A 27,890-nucleotide genomic window follows, 5' to 3' on the forward strand; every position below is an offset into this window, starting at 1 on the left:
GTGATTATTTAGTTAATAAATAAAAAAAATTGTATTGCTGATTCAACTTGTTAGCCAGGGTTAGTGAAGATAACCAAGAATTTACGACGTTCAGATGAGACTGAATAAGGTGACGATTTATAATTGACTGCTGATATAAAAGATTACCAGGTCTTTAAGAGTTTATTCGGGAAGACAACAGCTCTATAAACATTCTTCTATGGTGCCCCGACTTCCTAGTTAATTACCTTTACATGATTAGTTTAATCAGATAATATTAATTAGAGAATTGATTTTATAAAATAGCATGTCATATCATTTAATCCATAGCAAAGACACAACACTAGCTAGCTCACTACATAGTGCCAGTCTATTCTGAATTGTACAGTGAAGTTAGCTAGCTAGCTATGTAGCCATTCATTCAGTTAGTTCTCAGTACTCCTCCCAAAAATATGTCCTGCACTTTTATCCTCTTTGACCTCTATTTAACTTCTTATGGCTCAAATCCCGTTAACGGGATCGATTTGACAACATCCGGTGAAATGGCAGAGCGCCAAATTCCAAAGAAAATATAAAAAAGATGTAACTTTATTACATTCACAAGTGCAATACACCAAATTAAAGCTGAACTTCTTGTTAATCTAGCCACCGTGTCAGATTTCAAAAAGGCTTTACGGCGAAATCAAACCATGCTATTATCTGAGGACAGCACCCCATCAAACAAACAGACAATCATATTTCATCCCGACAGTTATTTCCCGCCAGAAATAACACTATAATTCATGCCTTACCTTTGACAAGCTTCTTCTGTTGGCACTCCAATATGTCCCATAAACATCACAAATGGTCCTTTTGTTCGATTCATTCCGTTGTTATATATCCAAAATGTCCAATTATTTGGCGCGTTTGATCCAGAAAAACACCGGTTCCAACTCGCGCAACATGACTACAAAATATGTCATAAATTACCTGTAATCTTTGTCCAAACATTTCAAACAACTTTCCTAATACAACTTTAGGTATTTTTTTTACGTAAATAATCGATAACATTTTAGACGGGATAAACTGTGTTCAATACCGGAGGAAAACAAAGTGGAGCGTGCTTTTCAGGTCACGCGCCTCTATCAAACAGTACACTTCACTCTACCCTCGTTCTGAACAGGGCTACTTCTTCATTACACAAAGGAAAAACATCAACCAATTTCTAAAGACTGTTGACATCCAGTGGAAGCGATAGGAACTGCAAGCAACTACCTTAGAATTGAAAAGAGTGACCTCAAATATTTTTTTTCTGGATGGTTTGTCCTCGGGGGTTTCGCCTGCCAAATAAGTTCTGTTGTACTCACATACATTATTCAAACAGTTTCAGAAACTTTAGAGTGTTTTCTATCCAAATCTACCAATTATATGCATATCCTAGCTTCTGGGCCTGAGTAGCAGGCAGTTTACTTTGGGCACACTTTTCATCCGGATGTGAAAATAGCGCCCCCAAGCCATAAGTTAAGGGCTCTAGCTACTTTTTCACTAGAGTGAACACTGACTCACTGAGTGCTGCTCATTTGAAACTGCAGATACTGTGCTAGCTAGCCATCTAACGTTAGCCTAGCTAAAATAGACAACTCAGCATTGCATCAGTCGGTACAACTCTTTACACAATCTCATCACTGATAGTTTACTAGTTTCACAACATAGGAATACATTTATGAAATGTTCATGAACTTTTACTTGTTTTTAATGTTCAAACATTTGTACATGGGGACACTCATGAATATAGCTGCCCAGGGCTAGAGACTAACTTTTTTCATCATACCAGAATCGTCCCGAAGTGCAATTTCAACCATCCCAAATTAACATTTGTTGTTTATTTTTGTTTTGAAATGCCAACATGGGTTTATTCATGGACCTAGGTCATTCAGTGATTTTTAAAAGGCTAATAAGGGTACTACTGAAATAAATAAATAAATGGGTCTGTCAAATGAGCAAGAAATTCACATTAAAAAAATGTGCCTCTAAAAAGACCAACACTGGAATAATATTCAAATAAAGGTTTCATAAATGGACAGGCAACTGACAAAATAAAAGAACTTGAGTAAATGAGGGATACAAAGTAGGCTGTATTGAAAGCAGCTGCTTCCACACGGCTGGTTCGTGAGTTAATTAAGCAATTAACATCCCATCATGCTTGGGGTGATGTATAAAAATGCCCAGTTGCCCATTATTTTGGCTACCATGGCTAGAAGAAGAGATCTCAGTGACTTTGAAAGACACTCTCAAAGGAGCATAGGGGTTTAAAGTAGAGGTCGACCGATTAATCGGTATGGCCGATTAATTAGGACCGATTTCAAGTTTTCATAACAATCGGAAATCAGAATTTTTGGATGCCGATTTGGCCTTTAAAAAAAAAAATGTACACCTTTATTTAACGTAGTAGTAAGAAGCCAAGGTAAGTTCTTACAAGGTAAGTTGCTAGCTAGCATTAAACTTATCTTATAAAAAACAATCAATCAATCATAATCACTAGTTAACTACACATGGTTGATGATATTACTAGTTTATCTACCCTGTCCTGCGTTGCATATAATCGCTTAGGTACACGTTGCTCCAACCATAAACATCAATGCCTTTCTTAAAATCAATACACAAGTATATATTTTTTAACCTGCATATTTAGTTAATATTGCCTTCTAACATGAATTTCTTTTAACTAGGGAAAATGTGTCACTTCTCTTGCAACAGAGTCAGGGTATATGCATCAGTTTGGGCCGCCTGGCTCATTGCGAACTGTGAAGACTATTTCTTCCTAACAAAGAAAGCCGACTTCGCCAAACGGGGGATGATTTAACAAAAGCGCATTTGCGAAGAAAGCACAATCGTTGCATGACTGTACCTAACCATAAACATCAATGCCTTTCTTAAAATCAATACACTGAAGTATATATTTTTAAACCTGCATATTTAGCTAAAAGAAATCCAGGTTAGCAGGCAATATTAACCAGGTGAAATTGTGTCATTTCTCTTGCGTTCATTGCACACAGAGTCAGGGTATATGCAACAGTTTGGGCCGCCTGGCTCGTTACGAACTAATTTGCCACAATTTTACGTAATTATGACATAACATTGAAGGTTGTGCAATGTAACAGCAATATTTAGACTTAGGGATGCCACCCGTTAGATAAAATACGGAACGGTTCCGTCTTTCACTGAAAGGAAAAACGTTTTGTTTTCGAGATGATAGTTTCCGGAATCAACCATATTAATGACCAAAGGCTCGTATTTCTGTGTGTTATTGTGTTATAATTAAGTCTATGATTTGATAGAGCAGTCTGACTGAGCGGTGGTAGGCAGCAGCAGGCTCGTAAGCATTCATTCAAACAGCACTTTCGTGCGTTTTGCCAGCAGCTCTTCGCTGTGCTTCAAGCATTGCGCTGTTTATGACTTCAAGCCTATCAACTCCCAAGATTAGGCTGGTGTAACCGATGTGAAATGGCTAGCTAGTTAGCGGGGTGCGCACTAATAGCGTTTCAAACGTCACTCGCTCTGAGACTTGGAGTAGTTGTTCCCCTTGCTCTGCATGGGTAACGCTGCTTCGAGGGTGGCTGTTGTCGATGTGTTTGTGGTTAGCCCAAGTAGGAGCGAGGAGAGGGACGGAAGCTATACTGTTCCACTGGCAATACTAAAGTGCCTATAAGAACATCCAATAGTCAAAGGTATATGAAATACAAATCGTATGGAGAGAAATAGTCCTATAATTCCTATAATAACTACAACCTAAAACTTCTTACCTGGGAATATTGAAGACTCATGTTAAAAGGAACCACCAGCTTTCATATGTTCTGAGCAAGGAACTTAAACGTTAGCTTTCTTACATGGCACATATTGCACTTTTACTTTCTTCTCCAATACTTAGTTTTTGCATTATTTAAACCAAATTGAACATGTATCATTATTTATTTGAGGCTAAATTGATTTTATTTATGTATTATATTAAGTTAAAATAAGTGTTCATTCAGTATTGTTGTAATTGTCATTATTACAAATATATTTTAAAAAATCGGTCGATTTAATCGGTATCAGCGTTTTTGGCCCTCCAATAATCGGTATCGGCATAGAAAAAAATCATAATCGGCTGACCTCTAGTTTAAAGTGTGTGGAATTTCTTGTGGAAGAATGTTGTTCCAGCCCTCCAATAGAGTTCCTGACACTTGTAGAATCTATGCCAAGGTGCATTGAAGCTGTTCTGGCTCATGGTGGCCCAACGCCCCAGAAAGACACTTTATGTTGGTGTTTCCTTTATTTTGGCAGTTACCTGTACATAAATAATTTGTCTACATCTCAAAGTGTAACCTATATGATAAGTCCACACCAATGCTGACATGAGGGAGGCGCCAGAAAATGTAATGAGACTTTTAATTACATAAATATGTGATGTAGGATAATTAACATTCACGTCTAAAGGCTATATTCTGTTCACCCAGGCCTACTCGAGGCACAGTTTGTTCAGAATTAAATGGTCACGAGCGGAGAGAAAGGCCAGTGACTATTGCGCATCACCCATCACCCACCTTGCAATCTGAGAGGAGGCAGTCAGCATTTTGAAACTATTTAACCATTAATGTAATTGTTTTAAAACCTGGAGATTTTGTCATTTTCTGAGGCATGTCTTAGGCTTACCTTTCGAAGTAGCCTTGCCAAAGTAAGACCATAGAAATGTTGAGGTATTTTTTTATAAACATTGGTGTGCTTATAATGTGAAGAAATACACATATCAACATTTTAAGCTAAACGTTCTGATCTGTGGCATCAACCTCATTTGCATTTTTAACATGTTTTAATGCAAGCCCTACAGTGGTTGTATGGATTTTGGATCTATGATGCCAGAACCATCCCAGACATATTTTCTACGGCACGCCCTTAATTATGATCCCTGTAGCTACCTCTCCTCAGCGAACACCACAAAGAGAGAGAGCAAGTGCGTGCCGCTGAACTGTTACTGCAGATCAAAGCAGTATGTCAGCCGGTTGCCTCTGGGGACCGGGCGCAACCGAAAGCATATTTGGTGGTTGGGGATCTAATCATATTCTGAACAAAAATATAAACGCAACATGTGAAGTGTTGGTTTCATGAGCTGAAATAAAAGATCCCAGAATTTTTCCATATGCACAAAAATGTATTTATCTAAAATGTTGTGCACAAATGTGTTTACATCCCTGTTAGTGAACATTTCTCCATTGCCAAGATAATTAATCCACCTGACCGGTGTGGTATATCAAGAAGCTGATTAAACAGCATGATCATTACACAGATGCACCTTGTGCTGGGGACAACAAACGGCCACTCTAAAATGTGCAGTTTTGTCACACAACACAATGCCACAGATATCTTCATTTTTGATTGAGCATGCAATTGGCATGTCCACCAGAGCTGTTGTCATTTTTGTTCAGTATACTTTTGTTTTGTAGAAAATGAGGAACTGAGTCAGTTTTAAAGCCACATAAAGCCAGTAGCTGCCTGGTGCTTTACAGTCTGAAAATGTTTTCAAATCCATCAAACTGATCATGGTATAATATTGGGGATGGGGTCAAATTTACGTGTTTCTAATATTGGGGGGGGGCGTCTTGTCCCCGTCCCCCACGTTACGCACATCTGTGTGCTGTGTTTGTTTACTGTCGCTATAGGAGTCCATCTAAGGCAGTAAACAATTTGTGTTTCAGGTAGGTTTGTGTTAAGTGTTGTTCAAATGTCCATATGCGTTAGTAAACAGATTTGCGTTGCGTATCATATTTCCCTTATCCCCCTCTAATTATCTGTCTATGAGAGATTCCCTGCTGGTTCTGTTCCACCCTGAATGTGGTGATGCAGAAGTTGGTCATGGCAATATCCAATATCCCCCCCCCCTTCCTCTCCTTACCGTGGAGATGTAAACAGGGAGCCGGAGCTCCAGGAAATGCAATCCCCACGCTGCTGTTCCCCTCAGGCAGGATTTACAATTGAGGAGGATGTTTTCTGATGATACTCTGTGTTATTGTCGGCGTGTGTGCGCATGCATGAAGCATAGCCTGTGGTCTGATCTGCCGAGCAGAAACAGGATTGGATTTGTAATCCTTGTTTAAGATAGACATTATGGTGCGGAGTAGATTTCACTTGGATTATATGGGGGGGGGGGGGGTGTTCAGGAGTTGGGCTGGGTGGGGGAGGAGGAAAGGGATGGGTGGGGGCTGCAAATTTCCTGAAATGATGAATCCCATGTAGTCAGTGAAGACTATTGCCCCACCAGAGCACAAAGCTTTTTAATGCTTTAATTGCATCTCAAAGGAGTGGGGCAGAATCAAATTAGGGATTGTCCTACATTTTGGAGCTGTGTGTGAACAGTACTTGTGTGTGTTTGTGAGAGAGGCAGTGTAAAAGTAGGCTGGATTTATTTATGTATGCGTGTGCATGATTCATTCCAAGGACTAGGTGTTGGCTTCACTGGCAGCAGCAGAGCATCTTTATGGAGGCTTATCTCTCTCTGCATTGAGACGTGCTGACTTCACAAACTAAAACACACATTTGCGCACTTACACACTCATACTTACAATACACATTCTCACATGCACGTACACACATGCACACACGTTTTACACTCTCACAGCGAGCAGGCACCTTTTTTCGTCACACCAGATGGCATGTGTCACAATATTACGGCAGTATTTCATTAACATTATGTGCATCCATCTGTTGTGTGCTCTAAGGCCCCATAGAGACTCTTGTTTCGGTCACTTTGCAGCACTGCACCATCAACAGTAGACTCAGTACTACTGCATGTTTATATAGCCTAGAGTACCTCAAATCGAATCAGTTTATTGGTTGCGTACACAGATTTGCTGATGTTATCGCCGGTGCAGCGAAATGCTTATGTTTTTAGTTCCAACAGTTCAGTAATACCTAGCAATACAATAACAATACACACATAATCCAAAAAGTGACAAATAAAAGATTGACATTTTGTCACAAGCAATATCAGAATGAGCAATGTCGAGGTATATAAATTCTGAGGCTATTGACTCCAATAACCTTTTGGTATATTAAGTGTTTGCATACTGTTACACACTGAGGAAGCCAAATTCCCTCCCGTCCCCAGTCCTAGCTCTGTCTGGGGGCTACCTGCAGCGTCAGGCTGACTATAGCCACGGTTTGCTTTGTCTTTGCAACAGTTGGCTGGATAGATGTTAAAGGTTAGATCAATTGGAACTTGGAGCCTGTAGGCTATGTTTGTGTAGAGATTTTGCTTAGTGATAACGATGATTGTAATGGATGAGGCCTACTTGTATGTAGCGGTTTTCACTTGGTCTCCAAGTGTTTTGATTGTAGGGAATGTGGCCTAGCATTTAGCCTTCCTTTGTCTTAGGATTGTTAACATACTGACTATCAAAAGTCTGTAAATCTTTTCAAAGTTAAAACGGGTTTGGCAAAACCTCAAGTCAGTCAATCTGTCGGATCTGGAACCAGCTGTGTTCTTTTTAGGAAAAGGTGTCTTCTATTAGGCGTACCTCCTGACGTCACAGTATCTACAGCAAGACGGAGGGTGCACATTTCCAAACTGGTTGCATTGTTTAAATTATAAGGAAAATAATTGTATTCCAACATGTTGTAAGTGTTGTCCAAACTCTCAATGTAGTGAGACTCCTTTTTAGTGAAGAAGCCCATTTATGATTAATCACAAACATCAATTCTGCAATGTCTTGAATGGGATTCTGAATGTGACAGGTCATTTTTTTGTATAGCTGTTATTATTGCTGAAATTGCCGATTTGCAAAATAATATATGCAGTTATGCCTTGCTTTGAAACTCTTTAGAGTGGGAACATTTTAGAGATTTCCCACTTGACCCATTATGCAATCTGCAAAAAAATATATAAAACGTTCCTATTTGGGTATAAAGCTGCAGTGAGTCTGGCACAAAGACACAACTAAACTGAACAAAAAAAGAAACACAACGTGACAATTTCAAAGATTTTACTGAGTTACAGTTCATATAAGGAAATCAGTCAATTGAAATTAATTTATTAGGCCCTAATCTATGGTTTCACATGACTGGGAATACAGATACGCATCTGTTGGTCACAGATGCCTTCAATAAAAGGTAGGAGAAAACCAGTCAGTATCTGGTGTGACCACCATTTGCCTCAAGCTGCACGAGACATCTCCTTCACATAGTTGATCAGGCTGTTGATTGTGGCCTGTGGAATGTTTCCCCATTCCTCTTCAATGGCTGTGTAAAGTTTCTGGATATTGGCTAGAACTGAAACGCTGTTGTACGCGTTGATCCAGAGCATCCCAAACATGCTCATTGGGTGACATGTCTGAGAATGCAGGCCATTTTCAGCTTCCAGGAATTGTGTACAGATCCTTGCGACATTGGGCCGTGCATTATCATGCTGAAACATGAGGTGATGGCGGCGGGTGAATGGCACGACAATGGGCTTCAGGATCTCATCACGGTAGCTCTGTGCATTCAAATTACCATCGATAAAATGCAGTTGTGTTCGTTGTCTGTTGCTTATGCCTTCCCATACCATAACCAATGTTCCCTCTTAAGCCGCACACCTCCTCCAGGACTGCCATGCTGAAGAAATTCCAGGCGCGCAGAGAAAGACTTCATTGAGTTCGCCCCATTAGTTTGTACTATATAGATGTTTTTTTCTGTGATCGAATCAACATCATAGCAGCCACTTTTTCAATCCCCCAAAAATAATCTAACTTTTCAAAATTCAGTCTGTGACTTTGTAGGCAGAGCCAAAGCGCAACAGTGTAGAATTCTATTGGCAGGTAGCCCACGAGTGGGCTTTCAATCACCCGTGAGTTAATGCATGTTTCAGAGCAGAGCGTGTGCACATTTATTGATAATCTTTGCTAGTTAACGAGTAATTAGCCCAATTATGGATAAGTATCGGTCAGCAATGGGTAGTTACTGCTTCCTACAAGAGCACAAAATGTGTAGGCTACATTTCAAGCTGTCTTTGAAAAGCCAGTCAGGTATAAAGCTTATGTCTTAATTAAAGGGGCAGTGTAGTATTTTCAGAGGCTTGAATATGCAAATCAGCAGAGGGTAGCCTACATTGTCTAATTCTCTGTATGGTAATAATAACTAATTTTATTTTGAAGTGGTTTCTTGCATCATACAATGTACAGTCACCTATTTGGCCCATGGTGTTACAGACCAAGTAAAAAAGCATTCAACCCCTTCATAATGTTAACTTTTTAAGTCTCATGCAATGTAGGCCAGCATTGAACACCACATATAGGCTACTGTAGGTTATATATGTGAAAATGTTATGGGATTTGCTCCATTGGTTTTGTTGGTATGCCTACATTATGCTTGATAGCCACAATCTATTGGCTATTGTCTATTGAGAGTCTATTGGCTACTGTCTAAAACTGTAGGGGTACAGCCTCAGTCGTCACTGTAAACGCGCACTGGAAGTTCTCGCAACGGTTATGGTGCACTCTGTTCACAACGTTGACATCAGCAAAACGCTCGCCCACATGACGCCACACACACAGTCTGCCATCTGTCCAGTACAGTTGAAACCAGGATTCATCCGTGAAGAGCACACTTCTCCAGTGTGCCAGTGGCCACCAACGGTGAGAATTTTCCCACTGAACGCCGAACTGCAGTCAGGCCAAGACCCTGGTGAGGACAACAAGCACACAGATGTACTTCCCCGGGATTATTTCTGACAGTTTGTGCAGAAATTCTTCGCTTGTCCAAACCCAGTTTCATCAGCTGTCCAGGTGGCTGGTCTCAGACGATCCCGCAGGTGAAAAAGCTGGATGTGGTGGTCTTGGGCTGGTGTGGTTGTGAGGCCAGTTGGACGTACTGCCAAATTCTCTAAAACAACATTGGAGGCAGTTTATGGTAGAGAAATTAACACTCAATTCTGTGACAACAGCTCTGGTGAAAATTCCTACAGTCAGCATGCCAATTGCACTTTCCCTCAACTTGAGACATCTGTGGCGTTGTGTGACAAAACTGCACATTTTAGAGTGGCCTTTTATTGTCCCCAGCACCAAGTGCACCTGTGTAATGATCACGCTGTTTAATCAGATTCCTGATATCACATACCTGTCAGGTGGATGGATTATCTTGGCGAAGGAGAAATGCTCACTAACAGGGATGTAAACAAATTTCTGCACATTTTAGAGAGATGCTTTTTGTGCGACTGGAACATTTCTGGGATCTTTTATTTCAGCTCATGAAAAATGGGACCAGCACTTAACATGTTGCGTTTTATAGTTTACATCCACTACCACCACTGCTTGTAAAGTGTAATGACCATACAATACCCACTCGTACTGTTGAGTCATTTCAGCAAACTATGACACCCACCATCTCAGATTTTTCTGAAATTGTTTCTGTAGTTAGAAACAGGTAAGATTGACATTCCTGAAACATTATTTTGTATACTTCTTTTAAAATCTGAAAATGTAAGCTAATTGATTGCACCCAAATTGGCCATTTTAACTTTATAGGATTCAAATAAGTTCAATAAATATAGTACCCTACATCCGATTTGGACAAAACTTCTTCCTACCAATGAGTAAGATGAGGGCCCCCCCAAAAGAATTCTCCAGCCACCCACAGACCCCAGGCCAATCCATTTAAGTCATTTAGCAGACGCTGTTATCCACAATCCCACCGCAACAACCAGTATACAGTATCAATTCTCTGTTTGACAAGTAGTATGATGCTGGGGCTTGGAGTATTGCTTCTTCATACCCTGTTCAGAGACATTAGTAATTGATGTCTCTTGCATTATTTACCATACAGTAGTTTGAAATTATCAGGTTTTGACCACTAGATGCCGCTGTTCCTGCTATACCACCACACTCATCTATTGCGCTGGTCTCGTGTTTTTTTATGAACTAGATCACAACATTTCCTTTGCAACTTTGAGTAGGAAACTAAGATTTTGCTCATAATGAAAGTAAATTGTGGTCATCCTCACAATTCAAGCCAGTCCTCCATAAAAGCAAATTTCACCATGAGGCCAACGGTGACTTTCTAAAACAGTTAGTTTAATGGCTGTGATTGGGGCTGCAGTTAGCCTCGTGGTTAGAGCATTGGGCCAGTAACCGAAAGGTTGCTAGATTGAATCCCCGAGCTGACAAAGTAAAAATCTGTCGTCCTGCCACTGAACAAGGCAGTTAACCAACCCACTGTTCCTAGGCTGTCATTGTAAATAAGAATTTGTTCTTAACTGACTTGCCTAGTAAAATAAAGGTTAAATAAATAAATAGGAGAAAACTGAGGATGGATCAACAACATTGTAGTTACTCCACAATACTATCCAAAATTACAGAATGAAAAGCATGAAGCCTGTACAAAAAAATATATTCCTAAACATGCATCCTGTTTGCAATCAGGCACTAAAGTAATACTGCCAAAAATGTGGCAAAGAAATTAACTTTTTGTTCTGAATACAAAGCATTATGTTTGGGGCAAATCCAACACATCACTGAGAACCACTCTTCATATTTTCAAGCCTGGTGGTGGCTGCATCATGTTAAGGGGATGCTTGTCATTGGCAAGGACTAGGACGTTTATTAGGATTAAAAGAAACAACGGAGCCAAGCACAAAATCCTAGAGGGAAAACCTGGTTATCTGCTTTCCAACAGACACTGGGAGACAAATTCACCTTTCAGCAGTACGATTACCTAAAACACAAGGCCAAATATACACTGGAGATGCTTACCAAGACATTGAATGTTCGTGAGTGGCCCAGTTACAGTTTGACCTAAAGTGGCTTAAATCTATAGCAAGGCTTGAAAATGGCTGTCTAGCAATGGTCAACAACCAACTTGACAGAGTCAATTTTTTGAAATAATGAATATGCAAATATTGTACAATCCATGTGTGCAAAGCTCTTAGACTTACCCAGAAAGACTCACAGCTCTAATCATTGCCAAAGGTGGTTCTAACATGTATTGAATTATGGGTTTGACTACTTATCTATTCAAGATATATTTATTTTATTTTACATCAATTTAAAAAAAATATATGTTTCTTCCACTTTGGCGTTCAAGTATTTTGTGTAGGGTCATTGACAATTTAAATCCATTTTAATCGCACTTTGTAACACATTTTTTTGGGAAAAAGGTTGAGGGTGTGAATACTTTCTGAAGGCACTGTATTATTGCACACTGAGTCCATGCAACATTTTTACTTATGCTTGCCATAACAAATGTGTTGAATACTTATTGACTCAAGACATATCAGCTTTTCATTTTTTATTATTTGGTAAAAATGTCTACATTAATCCACTTTGACATTATGGGGCAAGTGACACAATCTCAATTTAATCCATTTTAAAGTCTGGCTGTAACACAACATGTGGAAAAAGTAAAGGCGTGTGAATGCTTTCTGAAGGTACTGTATCTGAATCCTATAATTTAAAATGGTACATTTGGGTGCAATCAATTGGCTTAATTTCTCCGAAATGTTTCAACGGTAACTACAGAAACGATCATCTTAGATGGGTTCTGTCAATCCCTATGTGCTTTTTGAGGTGGAACGACCCTAGTGTGAGCCAGGCCAGACTAGTTTTATTTCACTGACGTGTTTTGATGGTGTTTGTCTGTCTGTCTTGCAGGCTTCATCGCAGCAGCTGAAATTCACAACCTCCGATTCGTGTGACCGAATCAAGGACGAGTTCCAGTTCCTCCAAGCACAATACCACAGGTATCCATTTAGCACTGTTTCTCACACAAACCCTTCAACCAAGGCTTATCTGAGGAACTAGGGGTTAAGATACTAAACCTGTCTGCCATTTGTGAATACTCTGAGAATAACCATATCTTTGTAGGTGAGTGTACAGATTAGAACACTTTAATTATATTCTGCTATGAGTTATGTTGCGTAAGTATACAGTGTGCAGTACTAGAGTACACTGCTGCACATAGTTCTGTGCAAAAGCCCACTGGAATAACCTACATGACTAGAATATCAAATAAATCACAGCAAGACTAATACATTTTATTTCACCCCACCGTTTAACCCCCTTCAGAGGCAGATGGAAGCAGTTGAAAGAATACGTATTCTAGGAGTGTGCTGTTGTTCCGCAGGAGAAGACATGAAAATAGGGCATATGTTTTAAGAGCAGACCAATGGATGTGTGTGTCAGTTCTATTTAGAACCCTAGTCTAGAACTTTGTTCTCTTTCATGTAATATAAATTACTGTTATTGATGTCCTGCAATAACCACAACATAACAAGATTGGCAATTGCTAGATGGTACAAGGTCATTTATTTTTTTACCTGGATTGAGATGTACCAGAGTACAGTGTATTGCTCTGTTTGATTCATGACTAAATGTGTGGAGTTCGTGGATCTCATGTTACCCAAGGAAGGTTTCCGCTTTATGGATTTCTAGCCTTTGAAGCAGCAGGGCTACAACTGCCTCTGATTCCCTCCGTCTATTTACCTGTGGTATAGGAACTAGGAAGTGTATTGGCTGAGGTTTTCTTTCCTCCCTGTTCTATTGAGCTTCATCAGAGGAGAAGCAGATAAAAGCCTGCATGTTTGTTCATTGTGTGAAATTTCTGTCTCTGATCATCAGTCCATTCCTAGTGTAGTAGGAACACCTCAGAGCCTGGGCTTTGGTGTGTAATTCCCCAGACAACCCACCGCCCCACCGTTTAACCCCCTTCAGAAGCAGTTGAAAGAATACCTTTTCTCTACGCCGTATTCAGAGCTTGCATACACGCTGCCTAATGATTTGAGCTGAGGAGCCATAGACGAGGCTTTGTAGAACGCTGCGTTCAGCCCTTTTAGGGAAATGTTCTGCAGGTGGTCTCCTGAGCACAGTAGTGAGCATTGTAACTGTCGTGCGCCCCCCCCCCCCCCCCCCCCCCCACCACATGCATAAATAGATCAGGGAATACATAAATCAAAATAAAGATGACAGCAGGAGCGATTTGGAGGCGGAAGGAGCGGCAATAAAACTCCATCAAAGTGTCGTTTGAGAGTGTCTCTCCGAGCCCCCGGGCCACCTCCACCAATCACATGCGCACAAAGACAATCACAATCCGCTCTCAGGTAGGGTGGCAGCAGGGGAGGCTGGTCGTCATGACAACCAACCCCTGTGTTTGCGCACGCGCTGCTGCAGATATTATTTTTTTAGGAGGAAAAAGCGATTTGGCTAAGTGAAGGCTGCAGGCGAAAGAGGAGTAGAGACGGATGGATGGAGGGAGAGAGGGTGCTGTCAATGAAATGCGCCCCCCTGAGCACTTGTTTGGTCAGAGAATCTGAGGACTGCTGTTGAATTGTAATGAGGTTTATTCTTTAAAGGAAAATATTTGTTTGTAAAAAGAACTACATTTTAGATGTAAATGGCATGTTATAGAAGGGTCCAGACACCTGTTTTTTGGTGATTTCACTTGTTTTTGATAGACTTACCCCAAACAACGAATCACTTCCTCATTCTCGAGTTGTGCAGTATGAGGGCCCTGAAAAAACATGAACAAACACAAATGCCTCCTTTTCAAAAACGGCAAAGCTCTGTGTATTGTCATTCTGAATCTCATCCCTAATCTTCTAGTCCCCTATGCAGAAGTACAGACTGGGTTTGTCCTTATAGTATAAACTTATGTTTATCAAAAACAAGTCAAATCACAAAGGTGTCTGGACCCATCTATAACATGGCATATACATCAGAAATAGAGATTTGGTTGTGAAAAAATAAATAAAGAATCCTTTAACCTTTTCACTTTGGGCTGAGTTAACAGCGCCGCTGATATGATCCCATTTGCATCAACTATTTTTCCATGTCAGTGACAGAATCAGCGGTGGCTATGAGCAGCATTTTCCCAGTTGGGGACAATGATGAGGATTCACCACAGCTAACGCTCTGCCTAATTTGAGTCTTCATTCACAGTGACGCGGACAGCACAGATCCCAAAAACAATCTTAACGTAAACACACCATTATAAACCCTGGTCTGATATTCAGAACTGCTCCCTCCTGGTTAATGTTGATGCACTGGAACGCTCTACAGAGGGGGATGTCAACACCAACGCCATTCCAATATGAAAGCTTGTGATAAGTGGTGTGACAGTCGAGACTTGGCCTCCTTTGTCCTGTCACCTCCTGTAACTCTTGCAGCGAGCGCTGTGACATGATTACAGCTAATGGCTGTCTGCGACGCATCACAGAGCAGAGCTGCACATCCACGTCATCCACCAACCGTCCGCTTTTTATAGGCAGGAAATTTAAATCACTCTGGGTGTGAATATGGGTATTTTATTAGGGTTTATTTGGGAGGCTTTTTTCTCTTTTGGTGGATTGACACCTTGTTAGATCCGATGAGGGAAGGATGAATTCATTTCCTGTCTTCCTGAAGAGGTATGAGTGATGCTTCCTGGAGCCTAAAGATTTTCTATTTTGATCTCTTTGCAGTTTGAAGCTGGAGTGTGACAAGCTGGCCAGTGAGAAGTCTGAGATGCAACGTCATTATATCATGGTGAGGTTTTTTTTTTTGTGTGTGTGTGTGTGTGTGTTTGCCTGTGTCAGCCTGTGTGTGTGTGTGCTACTGTGTGTGTGTGTGTGTGCGGTACTGTGAGTGACCCTGCTCTGTCAATGTCACTTTTTAAAAGGACATTCTACTCAAATGCATTACAATGTAATGATGTTGACACCATCTGAAATATAACTGATGCACTGTAGGGAGATGAGGAGCAAGCGGTGGCTGTGCGCTCATGTGTGTGACTGCTAGGTCTGTTTGGTACATATACACTGAGTACAAAATATTAGGAACTGTTCTTTCTATGACGTAGACTGACCAGGTGAATCCAGGTGAAAGCTATGACCCCTTATTGATGTCATCATATCACTTCAATCAGTGTAGATGAAGGGGAGGAGACAGGTTAAAGAAGGATTGTTAAGCCTTGAGACAATTGAGACATAGGTGTGTGTATGGGTGCCATTCAGATGATGAATGGGCATGACAAAAGGTTTAATTAAGTGCCTTTGAATGGGGTATAGTAGTAGGTGCCGGGCGCACCGGTTTGAGTGTGTGAAGAACTGCAACGCTGCTGGGTTTTTCACGTTCCACAGTTTCCTGTGTGTATCAAGAATGGTCCACCCTCCAAAGGACATCCAGCCTGTGGTCGAAAACAGGTAATTGATGAAAGAGGACAACGGAGGCTGACACAAATTGTGCAGAGCAACGGATGGGCTACAGTTAGTCAACTGACAGTCCAGTACAACATTGGTGCCCAAAGACCCATAAAACAATGCACAACTCGTCATACCTTGACACAAATGGGGTATGGCAGCCGACGACCTCAGCGTTCAACTATTTTCAGCAAAAAAACAAGAAACTGTGGTTCCAGTGGGCTAAGGAACGAAAACCCTGGAGAATTGGAAAACATTGCCTGGTCTGATGAGTCCCGGGTTCCTGCTCTTTCAAGCTGATTGGAGGAAACCACATGAATACTGTACATGCATCCATTATGCCATGTGTTGACATTACAGGCTGTTGGTGGTGGTGTGGGGTGTGTTTTCATGGCACTCATTGGTAGTCTTGAGCAATGTTTGAATGCCACAGGTAGGGCTGGGCGATATAACGATATATATCGTGTGACGATAGAAAAACGTCTATCGTTTCATATTATGCTCTATCGTTTATTTAGTTGTGTCGCAAATCACACTCTTTACAGCAATATTTTTCGTCAATTAGACGTCGCTTTGCGTTTCACACACGTGCGGTGTGGAAGGAAATTTGCCACACAAACAAACATGGAGGAGAGTGAACGTGACACAGAGCACGGAGACACGGAGCTCGTACCTAAGAGAAGGGCTACTTCGGTCGCATGGACGTGGTTTGGGTATGAAAAGTCTGACACGGACTAGAAAACCGTCCTCTGCAAAATATGCTGCAGGCCGGTCCCGACAACAGGCTCAAACACCACTAACCTATTACCACCTACGCAAGAATCATGTGAAACAGTACGGAGAGAGTCTACGGATGAGACCCAAAAAAGTACAGTTGAGTGCTCAAAACAAACCCCCGACTCAGACGTTGCAAGAGGCTTTTGCCCGCGGCACACCATATGGCAAAGAATCACGAAGATGGAAGGAGATAACAGCTGCCGTTACAACTTACATCTGCAAAGACATGGCCCCAATTTACACGGTCGAGAAACGGGCGATTCGTGAGTTGGTGCTAACACTCGACCCAAGGTACCAAATGCAAATACCGTTAATTTGTTGAGTATAATTCAAAATGTAATAAGAAATATGAGGTGATGGCAGCGGATGTGGTCATTTTATATAAATTATTTATTCATTGAATTGACAGAATATGTATATCGTGTTATGTATCGTTATCGGGATATGAAATGACCGATATGAGATTTTGGCCATATCGCCCAGCCCTAGCCACAGGATATCTGAACATCATTGCCAATCAGGTACATCCCTCTGCAAATTGTTTGTTTTTTTTTGTCTCAGGGAAGCTCATCTGAGTGCTTGTCATCCTCACCAGAGTCTTGACCTGACTGCAGACTGCTGGAAAAGTGTGCTCTTCATGGATGAATTCCGGTTTCAACTGTACTGGGCTGATGGCAGATGGTGTGTATGTCGTCATGTGGACAAGCGGTTTGCTGATGTCAACGTTGTGAACAGAGTGCCCCGTGGTGGTGGGGTTATGTTATGGGCAGGCATAAGCTAAGGACAATGAACACACTTGCATTTTATCGATGGCAATTTGAATGCACAGTTACCTTGACGAGTAACTGAGGCCAATAGTCGTGCCATTCATCTGCTGCCATCGCCTCATGTTTTAGCATGATAATGCACGGCCCTCTGTTGCAAGGATCTGTACACAATTCCTGGAAGCTGGAAATGTCCCAGTTCTTCCATGACCTGCATACTCAACAGACATGTCACCCGTTGAGCATGTTTGGGATGCTCTGGATCTACACGTACGACAGTGTTTCCGCCAATATCCAGCAACTTCAAACAGCCATTGAAGAGGATTGGGACAACATTCCACAGGCCACAATCAACAGTCTGACCAACTCTATGTGAAGGAGATGTGTCGTGCTGGGATACAGATGCATATCTATATTCCTAGTCATGTGAAATGATTAGGGCCTATTTCAGTTTACTGATTTCTTTATATGAACTGTTGCGTTTTTTAATTTTTGATCAGTGTATATTTGGGGCACCGCTGCTAAATGAATATAGGGGAAAAACTGCATTCATACCACCTCTACAGGCAGGGGGATGTTTAACACTGCAACAATATGTCAACAAAACATATTTTCACCTTTTTTATTCTAGGACATTTTTTTACAACAAATTTAATTTGGCACCATTTCAGTCTAGCAACTACAACATACAGCAATATTGAAAATACCATCTTGTTCTTTTACCTTTGTCTCCTGTCTATTCTCCCACCGCTTCCTCTCTGTAGCCCTGTGCCCATCTCTCTCTCTTTTTTCCATGTCATTGTTTTCAGTCTTTCTGTCTCTCCTCCCTCTTATGATTCCTCCTCTAGTCTCATCTGTGGTCCTTTTGTCTCTGGTGTTGTCATCTCTCTCTTCCCCCCAACACATACTCTCCACCTCTAGCTAATCTCATTGTCTCTGGCAAGGCCCGTGTAGCTGTCTGATTCTGTCTCTAATTGATCCATTGACTGGCTTAATCTCATCTAATCTGTGCAGCGCTGCACTCGTATCCATCAGCGGATCAGTGTGTGTGTAGCCCCAGCCTGGTCCACCCTCCCTTAATTGCCTATCAGGTTCCCCTGCATCGCCGGCTGCTATCGCCAGCACCTCCATTTCCCCAGCACTATAATTGCTTTAGGGATGTGCAGTTTGGGCTGGTCAGCCTGCACTCCCCGTCGCGCGCGCGTGTGTTTTTGAATGCTGGAGCCTGTGCCCTCACAGACAGAGCTGGTGATTTAACAGGGCTAATGCTGAGCCACTGGCCTGCTCATTAACACCGAGCACACACACCATCTCTTTCCGTCTCACAGCGACACAGGAGGACAACTGGGTGGGTGTGTGTGTGAAGGGTTTTACCTGGTGTAACAGTATTGACATGATGCATGACAACCAGGGGATGTCTCCTGTAGATGGCTCTGTGGGACAGAAGGAAATGCATATTGCTAGACAATCTGTCTACACTTCACAGGACATAATGGAGTTTCCCTCTTTCTGTTATTATACTGTATAACAACGCCTCATCTTCCTTCTGCTTTACAGTACTATGAGATGTCCTATGGGCTGAACATCGAAATGCACAAGCAGGTAAGTCTCTCTCTGTCTACGTTAATAGGAAACCCTCCTTCAGCGGTGCTGTCGGAGATGAGAATCGGTTCTTATCATCATGCCCCCTGTAGACAGACAGTGAAACATCTCTCTCTGGCATCGCTGAGAAAACATCCCTATTCAGAGGGATTGTTCTAAAGGAAGGAGCAGTACAGTACTGCGCAGGGTAAAGCTCTAGTCTCTGTGTATTACTACATGGTCAGTGAAGAGTAGCATACTGCTGTCTAAGGGGCTAATCCGGTGCCTATAGATCGGAGGGGGGGGGGTTGCTGGGGGGTGTGGGGTGGTAATTTATGGGCTGGCTACTGGGGGAGAGCGATGGGCCTCTGTGGACCCGGCCTTATCTGTGACCTTGTCTGGCGCGCTAAAAGATTGACGGCTCCTCCCTGACAGCCACACCGGCAGCAAAGAACACGCAGTGAAAAATCTAGTCGTGCACACACGCTCGAGAACATACACGCTCATACACACACAGCCCCCCGCTCTGCCTCATGAGTACAATTCATCACCCCTACTCCTTTATTTGGCGGGGATGAAATATTTACAAAATCAGGGGAGGGGGGGGGGGGGGCTGTGTGTGGATCCCCAATTATGTTAGCACGTGTGTGTGCATGCTTTGTGTGCCTTTGTGTGTGTGTGTGACTGGGTGCAGATGAACTGCGGCAGCATTAGAGGGTTGAAATTGAAGGGGATGTGTAGAACTGAATGTCGAGGAGAATTCACGTCTGTTTTGTGTTCCGCCTGCTCTTTCTCTCTCACTGTCTTCTCTCAATTTTTCTCTTTCTCCATTTCTATCTTTTTCTTTCTCCTTTTAATTTCTCTTTCTCCCTTTCTTTCGTTCTCATTTTCTTTCGTTCTTTCTCCCTTTTTTTCTTTCGTTCTCTTTCTCCTCCCCAAGCTTTCTCTTCTCTCCAGCTGAGGAGCTGTAGACAGTTTAGTCAGCGTGTGCTGGGGATATATTGAAAAGGGGTTATTGTTTCTTCTTTGTCTCCCTCCACTTTAAAAACAAAATCCCATCCCTGCCAGTTGCAAGACCCCCTCTCCGGTTAGCTTGAATGAATTGTTCTCCCACCTGACAGAACATTTGGCATTTCCTCTTACTTTCCTGTGTGTGCATCATATTCTTCCTCACATATAGAAAGAGGCACAAAATGCATTTTAAGAGGAGAGCGCGATGTCAGTGTGCATGATGATGGAGTGATAAGTGTGGTGTTTTGTCTGGAATGGCGGTGCATAGTAAATGAGTGTCTTCTCAGATATCACACTGAATTAGAAAGTAACACAATTAACACTGCTTTGCATATTGAAGTTTGTTATGATAATTACTGCTGGAACGTAAAGTAATATATATGTGTGCTTGTGAAGTGCCCTTTGGGAGGGTGGGGTGTATGTTGATGTGAGACTGAGGTGGTGTTAAATGAAGCTAAGTGCTGATGTGTTTTATCTCCTCAGGCTGAGATTGTGAAGAGATTGAACGGGATCTGTGCCCAAGTCCTCCCCTATCTGTCCCAGGAGGTAAGAACACCCTCTAACCCCTGACCCCTTACCCCACGCGGTGCCCTGCAGCCTGGAATGAGATCATTCTTATTGGACTACTCTCCCCCATATATATCTCCATTCATCATTGCGAGCCCTGTAATGAAAGGGGCCAGAGCGCTCTGCTGTGATCCAGATAAGATATGCTAATTTGTGTCCATGACGAGATGACCCATTACAACATGGGAGTGGATCATTGATTCTCCATCAAAGCCCAGCCTTGTGTTAGTGACTTAATAATTGAATGGGTGAGGAGCACAGGGTCAGTGTTGGTAGTATTGAGCCATCTAACCCCCCTCTGTGTGTGTGTGGTGTGTGTGTGTCCCAGCACCAGCAGCAGGTCCTGGGGGCCATTGAGAGGGCCAAGCAGGTCACCCCTCCAGAGATGAACTCCATCATCCGGGTAGGCTGCTCCCTCCAGGATGTCCTCTATGGGTCTGACACTCATCATTATCAATCCTTCATTATGATGATGCATCTGATGCTCTGGCTTTTAATGGAGCTTTATGTTTGGTGCTTTACATGATGATGATATTGATGATGATAAAAAGGTCTTTGTGAAGAACCAGTTGTGGAATGGATGTGCACAGTTTGTACACGTTTTATTTTTATTTCTTTATTTTTTGTGAACTTAAGTTTAACATTTTAATTGAGCAAATAAAGACTAACGGCATTGACAAAATGATTGGCACCAACGACCAAATGAAGCATTCAAAGACAAGATCACTCGCCCTACAATCAAACATGGGGGAGGTTTGATAGTACTGTGGGGTTGCTTTGCTGCCCCTGGTCCTGAATGTGTGCAGGACCTCGTGAAATCAGTATATTATCAAGGGTTTTTGGAGTCCAGTGTTATAAACAGTGACTGTTAACCTCTCTCAGGTATGTGGGACGAAATCGTCCCACCTAGTCAACAGCCAGTGGAATCGAGTGGCGCGAAATACAAAAACCTTAAAAATGCTATAACTTCAATTTCTCAAACATATGACTATTTTACACCATTTTAAAGACAAGACTCTCGTTAATCTAACCACATTGTCCGATTTCAAAAAGGCTTTACAGCGAAAGCAAAACATTAGATTATGTCAGGAGAGTACCCAGCCAGAAATAATCACACACCCATTTTTCAAGCTAGCATATATGTCAGATGACACTCCTAGGACATTATGTTATACAATACATGCATGTTTTGTTCAATCAAGTTCATATTTATATCAAAAACCAGCTTTTTACATTAGCATGTGACGTTCAGAACTAGCATACACACCGAAAACTTCCGGTGAATTTACAAAATTACTCTTGATAAACGTTTACAAAATACATAACAATTATTTAAAGAATTATAGATACAGAACTCCTTTATGCAATCGCGGTGTCAGATTTTAAAATAGGTTTTCGGCAAAAGCACATTTTGCAATATTCTGAGTAGATAGCTCGGCCATCAAGGCTAGCTAAACAGACACTCGCCAACATCGAGGCTCAGTAAACTCAGAATTACTAGTAGAAAAATTGGATTACCTTTGCTGTTCTTCGTCAGAATGCACTCCCAGGACTTCTACTTCAACCACAAATGTTGTTTTGGTTCAAAATAATCCATAGTTATGTTCAAATATCCTCAGTTTTGTTCGTGCGTTCAGGTCCCTATCTGAAGGGTGACGCGCGGACGCATGTCGTGACAAAAAAATTCAAAATATTCCATTACCGTACTTAGAAGCATGTCAAACGCTGTTTAAAATCAATTTTTATTGTATTTTTCACGTAAAATAGTGATAATATTCCAACCGGGCGACGTTGTTTTCGTTCAAAGGCTGAAAGAAAAACATGGCCACTTCTCAGGGCCGCACATCTCCAGTCTCTGAGCCACCAGCCTGACCACTCACAAACAGCGCTCCTGTACCTAGCCCAGAGACAGCAGAGATCTCATTCCACTTTCTGGCGCCTTCAGAGAGCCTATGCGAGCCTTAGAAATTGTCACGTTACAGCAGAGATGCTGTATTTTCGACAGAGATGCCACAGAAGCACAAGAAATGGTCAGAGAGGGCACTTCCTGTATGGAATCTTCTCAGGTTTTGGCCTGCCATATGAGTTCTGTTATACTCACAGACACCATTCAAACAGTTTTATAAACTTTAGAGTGTTTTCTATCCAAATCTACCAATTATATGCATATTCTCGTTTCTGGAAAAGAGTAGTAACCAGTTTAAATCGGGTACGTTTTTTATCCGGCCGTGAAAATACTGCCCCCTACCCTAGAGAGGTTAAAGGTTGTTGGTCATCCAGCAGGACAACGACCCCAAACACACATCAAAAGCATCCTGGAATGGTTCAAGAAGAAGCGCTGGACTGTTCTGGAGTGGCCAGTGAAGAGTGCAGATCTGAACCACATCCATAACCTATGGCAAGAGCTAGAAACAGCACTTGGACAAGTTTGCTGTAGAAAAGTGGGCTAAATTTCCAATAAAAGTTGCAGCAAGCTCATTGGTGGCTACAAGAAGCATTTGTTCGGAGTTATCTTTGCCAAAGGTTGTGCAGTGAAATATTAGCTCCAGGGTGCCAATACGTTTATCCATGCCATTTGTCTTCATTTGTTACATTTCAAATTGTCAACTTAAGTTTACAAAATAATGTATGGTTCTGCGATGTTGAAAATCCAATAACGTTTGGAGACCAAAAGTTTTCAATTTCAACTTATTTTCAAAGAAATAGGTAGTTCTTTTAAGAAAAGTGCAAGACTGCCAATATATGTGTGTGTGTGCATGTGTGAGAGCCATATGTACCCATCTCTCTGTCTCCCCTGTGTTTGAGCTGTGTGTGTGTTGTCCACAGCAGCAGCTCCAGGCTCACCAGCTGTCCCAGCTCCAGGGTCTGGCCCTGCCCATGACCCCCATGCCCCTGGGCCTGAGTCAGTCAACCCTGCCGGCCGTCACCTCCTCTTCAGGCCTCTTCTCCCTCTCCTCCATCCTGGCCTCGCAGGCCCAGCTGGCAAAGGAGGAGAAGGCTTCTCGTGAGGGAGCTGACAGCCACCGTGAGGAGGACGGGGACAAGTCCGACTAAAGCTCCCTCCTGCCCTCCACCGCATATTAACTACCGCTGCATCAGAGGGCTGTGGTCCTGTATATCTATCTATCCATGCCAGTCCCTCTCCTCTACCCCATCTCCCCCTTTTAGTCCTCCCACTTAGAATTCTACGGCCTATCTGATGCATTTGCCGTCATTCCAACTGCTCCAATTTGTGTACAGTATAGATTTTTTTTTACTATCATTTCTTTCATGTATATATCTTTTTATTTTGTGTTTTATTTTTGTGATTTGATCTTGACTTGTCTTTTTGCTCATTTGTTTTTCCCTCATTCTGCTCCCTTTATGGCCCAGTGGTACATGGATCTGTGTTTTTACGCCACCCTGGCTGAGCGTCTCCTTCCTCTCTCTTTTACCAAGGCCCATCTGGGAGCCTGAATGTCACATAGTATAAGTGGAATAACAAACCAGAAGAGATCCAACAGACAGGCTCGCGTCACCCAGATCTCTAGCCTCTGTTGTGTCAACTTGATTCGGTTGGTTGATGTGGGGTAACTCTCACAATACTGTTTTCATAAACACACTTTTAGACAAGCAACAGCAAAAACTGTTTGTGAATGTCTGAATCCTAACGTCAAAATCCTGCATTGATATCAGTGAGAAAATGTTCTGAAAATTTGTTGGCCTCACTTTGATTTTCAGGTTAGGATTCCTCCCCAGGTTAAGGAGAGTAGTTGAAAGATGTCAGTGTTCTTGGTGAAGCGTGTAACTTGGTAATTCCAGTCCCCAGAGAGCCCTGTCTAACCCACTGAGCTACTTTAGACCGCTTCCATGAAAGGCATGCTATCAATACTATCATAACAGTCTGAATGTACAGATCGCAGCGATGATTAACATTGTGCGAGATAGAAAACGCATTCAGATCTTTTCTCTCCCTGGTGGTGATGCAGTAGGAGAGTGCCCGTTGCCTCTTCAACACTAGAAAGCAGTAAGTCTTTTAGAAAGCAGCTCTGACATCCACTGAGTCACCTATTTTGAACAGGGATCTCTGGTCTATTCTAGGAAACAGGTTGACATCTCGGTCTCATGTTAGGCAGCGGCATAGAACAAAATGTCCACTGCGCCCACTATCTTTTCACTCAAAAGATGAGTCTCTGTAAGAAGAAATGATGCATGATTTAGCTCTCGTATAGAATACATATACAGCACTCACAAATGTGGATGCATTGTCCATGGCCAATGAATAGTTTTAAATGAAAGTTTTTGATCAGTCATTTGAGTAGATAAAGCACAAATCGCCATCATTTTGGTGTGCATTTACGTAAAAAAATATATATATATATTTTCTACAAACCCCAACATGTTTCTCTCAGCCTGTTGGAGAAAGTGTGCAATTATTAACTGGACCTGTAAGTGCCGCTGTAGGCTAGAACTAAAGATTGAAGGTCGAGGCATCTTTAGAGCTATGGAGAATGGTATAGAAGATGTGAAGCTGACTGCTGGTTTTACTGTATGATTGGGAAGGGATTGGTGTTATTGTCTGACCATTGTTTTGATCCCAGCCTGTTATACAGCGTGTGATGTATTGTATGTTTTTTGTATTCCCCTTATATTAATAGACATCCTCTCTGTTTGATGGTGGGTTACACTGTGAGGGTGTAGAGATCTGTGTAAATGTCTTAGATAAAGCGTCACAAGAAAACTCTGATTTCATAGCCGTATGTGAATGCATTCATAAACCTCTGTAATATAGATTTGAACTTTGGTCAGTCAGTGGTGAACCTGGGATTGACATGTGGCTTTTGTTTTAAGTCTAATACTGCTTGTGAACAGCACAACGTACTCTTATCGACATAAACAGTAGTGATATGCAACGCGTGTGGGTCGATGCACACAAACGCATGTCTCTTGGGGAACTATTCCTTTCTATTAGCGAAGAAATGTTTTAAAGTTTGGTCCACATTTTCTGTGATCAATACACTTTGTTTGAATATTATCGCTATGAAATAGAATGAGAGTAAAAAGCTTTTAGAGATTCCGCTAAATTAACGATGTATTTGTTTAGTAGTGGAGGGCCAGTCTATGTATACAGTTATACATCTAAAGCTTTATGTGTATATGTAGGGTGTCCACCCACTCTGCTCAGAGTGGGTGAAAACGCGCTTTGGTGATCATTTCACTTATGTTCTAAAATACATTTTCCCAAGACAAATAAGATTCTTCATGTTCTGAATGGATCAGTGGGGTCTCTCTAACATATCATTAACATTATATCCCAAAAGTCTGATTTCGTAACCTAATGCATCCGGTAATAAGCACTGAGTTCTGTTGACATAGCGGTGCAGGTTTCGCATAACTTTTGAGGATTTGACATTTTGTGGTCGTCTTCAAAGTTTCCGCTGGTCGCATGAAGCTAAATTGGCATGAGCTGAATTAAATGTAAAAAGCTTTGAAAATACACTCATTGCTCTGTTGACATTTTGGAGATAACGCTTGTTTTTGTGAGGACTCTTCAAAAAGGAATAGGAATTTTGAATTAATATGAAAACCGTGTACTAAAATAAGAAAGTACTACATCATGTCTCAAATCGATATCCATATTACCTCTAATTTATGTCCTGCGGCTTCGAGGAGGAAGATGAGTTCAACGGGAAAGTGGGCCTGTCAGGTAACCAGTAGCCTTAATTCTTGCACAGAATCCAGCCTAGCTGACACAATGCAATTCTCCAGATTTTTGACCCTGTTTTTTCTCTGGCTTCCATTGATTTAGTCACCCTAATTCTGGCCATCCTACAAGGGTACACACTCCAATAACTTTTGAATGGATTATGATAGAGATATGATGTTTGGACCATTGGTTTTCTTAGATGCGTAACATTGTTTTGCCAAATGGTCAAAATATGCGTTTTTGATTGGACACCCCAGGTATATGGCTGCATCTTCTGTGTCTGTCCTGGATGATTCCTGTGCTCTGTCCTACAGTACTGATGTGACACTAGAGGAGCTGCAGTACTTTGATCTATACCTGTCCCTCTTTAACCCCTGACCCACTGTTTGCCCTTTACCCATAGCGTGAAGCATTGTAAGCATTTTAAGCTTTGTATAGGTCATTTTTTGAATACATATTTTGTGTATAATGAAAAAATACTGAAGTTCATACTTTGGCCCCAAAAAAACAAAACAATTTGTGTCATGTAATTATAGCTTCATTTAAAGAAATGGTGAAATATAAAAATAACAAACATTTACTATAAATAAATGAAATGTTCTGCAGTAAGGAAGTACTTTTGGTGCCTTTACAAATAAAGTCAATCAAATCACTTGTTGTCTGTCCTGTTTTGTTCTTGTGCATCTTGTCCCAGAGGCAATGCCACGGAGCTAAAGCATCAATGGTGTAATGTTACTATACATTTCTCAGTATTACTACTAAATGAAGGATGACCTTTTGATGACTAATACTAGCCTAGCAGCCTGAATGCCTGTGGAGCTTTGAGGTCCCTGTAGTTCATTGTCACTCCACACGGCGGAAGTGTTGATTTAAAAACATCCTGTGTCATTTCTCCACTGCTGGATAATTGTTGAGGTGTCCGTCCATGTCCGTCTGTCACAGATGGATGGAGTAGTCGAGGAATGGTAGTGTATGTCTGTTCCATGGCGTTCCTGATTTGAGGTTTAGTTTTTCACCACCAGATGTTTTATTATTGTAACATTGACGACATTGGGACATACCCCAGTTGGTACTGCTGCACAACCCTCATGTAGATATCCCATCTATCTGTCAAACGCACAACCCTCATGTAGATATCCCATCTATCTGTCAAACGCACAACCCTCATGTAGATATCCCATCTATCTGTCAAACGCACAACCCTCATGTAGATATCCCATCTATCTGTCAAACGCACAACTTGTGTCATTGCATTCACGGCTATTTTTATTACACACACACACCCAGATAGTGTTACGCGCACACACAGGCGGTTACACACACCCTATCCATATTGGTTATTTCTGCTGTGCGTGTTGAATGACAGTGTGCC

At 41.8% G+C, this 27,890-nt stretch overlaps 1 protein-coding gene across 2 annotated transcripts in view; it reads left to right on the forward strand.

Moving 5' to 3' along the window:
* The window catches only part of tle5 (TLE family member 5, transcriptional modulator), a 45,985-nt gene extending 18,815 nt beyond the window's left edge, over nucleotides 1–27,170 (forward strand). The window contains exons 2-7 of one of the 2 annotated variants that reach the window (XM_014169692.3): nucleotides 12,612–12,700; nucleotides 15,416–15,479; nucleotides 19,231–19,275; nucleotides 20,749–20,811; nucleotides 21,161–21,235; nucleotides 23,659–27,170. In XM_014169692.3, the coding sequence (XP_014025167.1) occupies nucleotides 12,612–12,700; nucleotides 15,416–15,479; nucleotides 19,231–19,275; nucleotides 20,749–20,811; nucleotides 21,161–21,235; nucleotides 23,659–23,886 (564 nt within the window). In that variant the 3' untranslated portion in view covers nucleotides 23,887–27,170. The remainder of the gene's footprint in view (nucleotides 1–12,611; nucleotides 12,701–15,415; nucleotides 15,480–19,230; nucleotides 19,276–20,748; nucleotides 20,812–21,160; nucleotides 21,236–23,658) is intronic. The other variant, XM_014169693.3, reaches the window with a different exon arrangement.
* The last annotated feature ends 720 nt before the right edge of the window (nucleotides 27,171–27,890 follow it).

The sequence above is a fragment of the Salmo salar genome, chromosome 23, assembly GCF_965601325.2.
Source record: "Salmo salar chromosome 23, fSalSal1, whole genome shotgun sequence".
In the NCBI taxonomy this organism is placed as follows: Eukaryota; Metazoa; Chordata; class Actinopteri; order Salmoniformes; family Salmonidae; genus Salmo; species Salmo salar.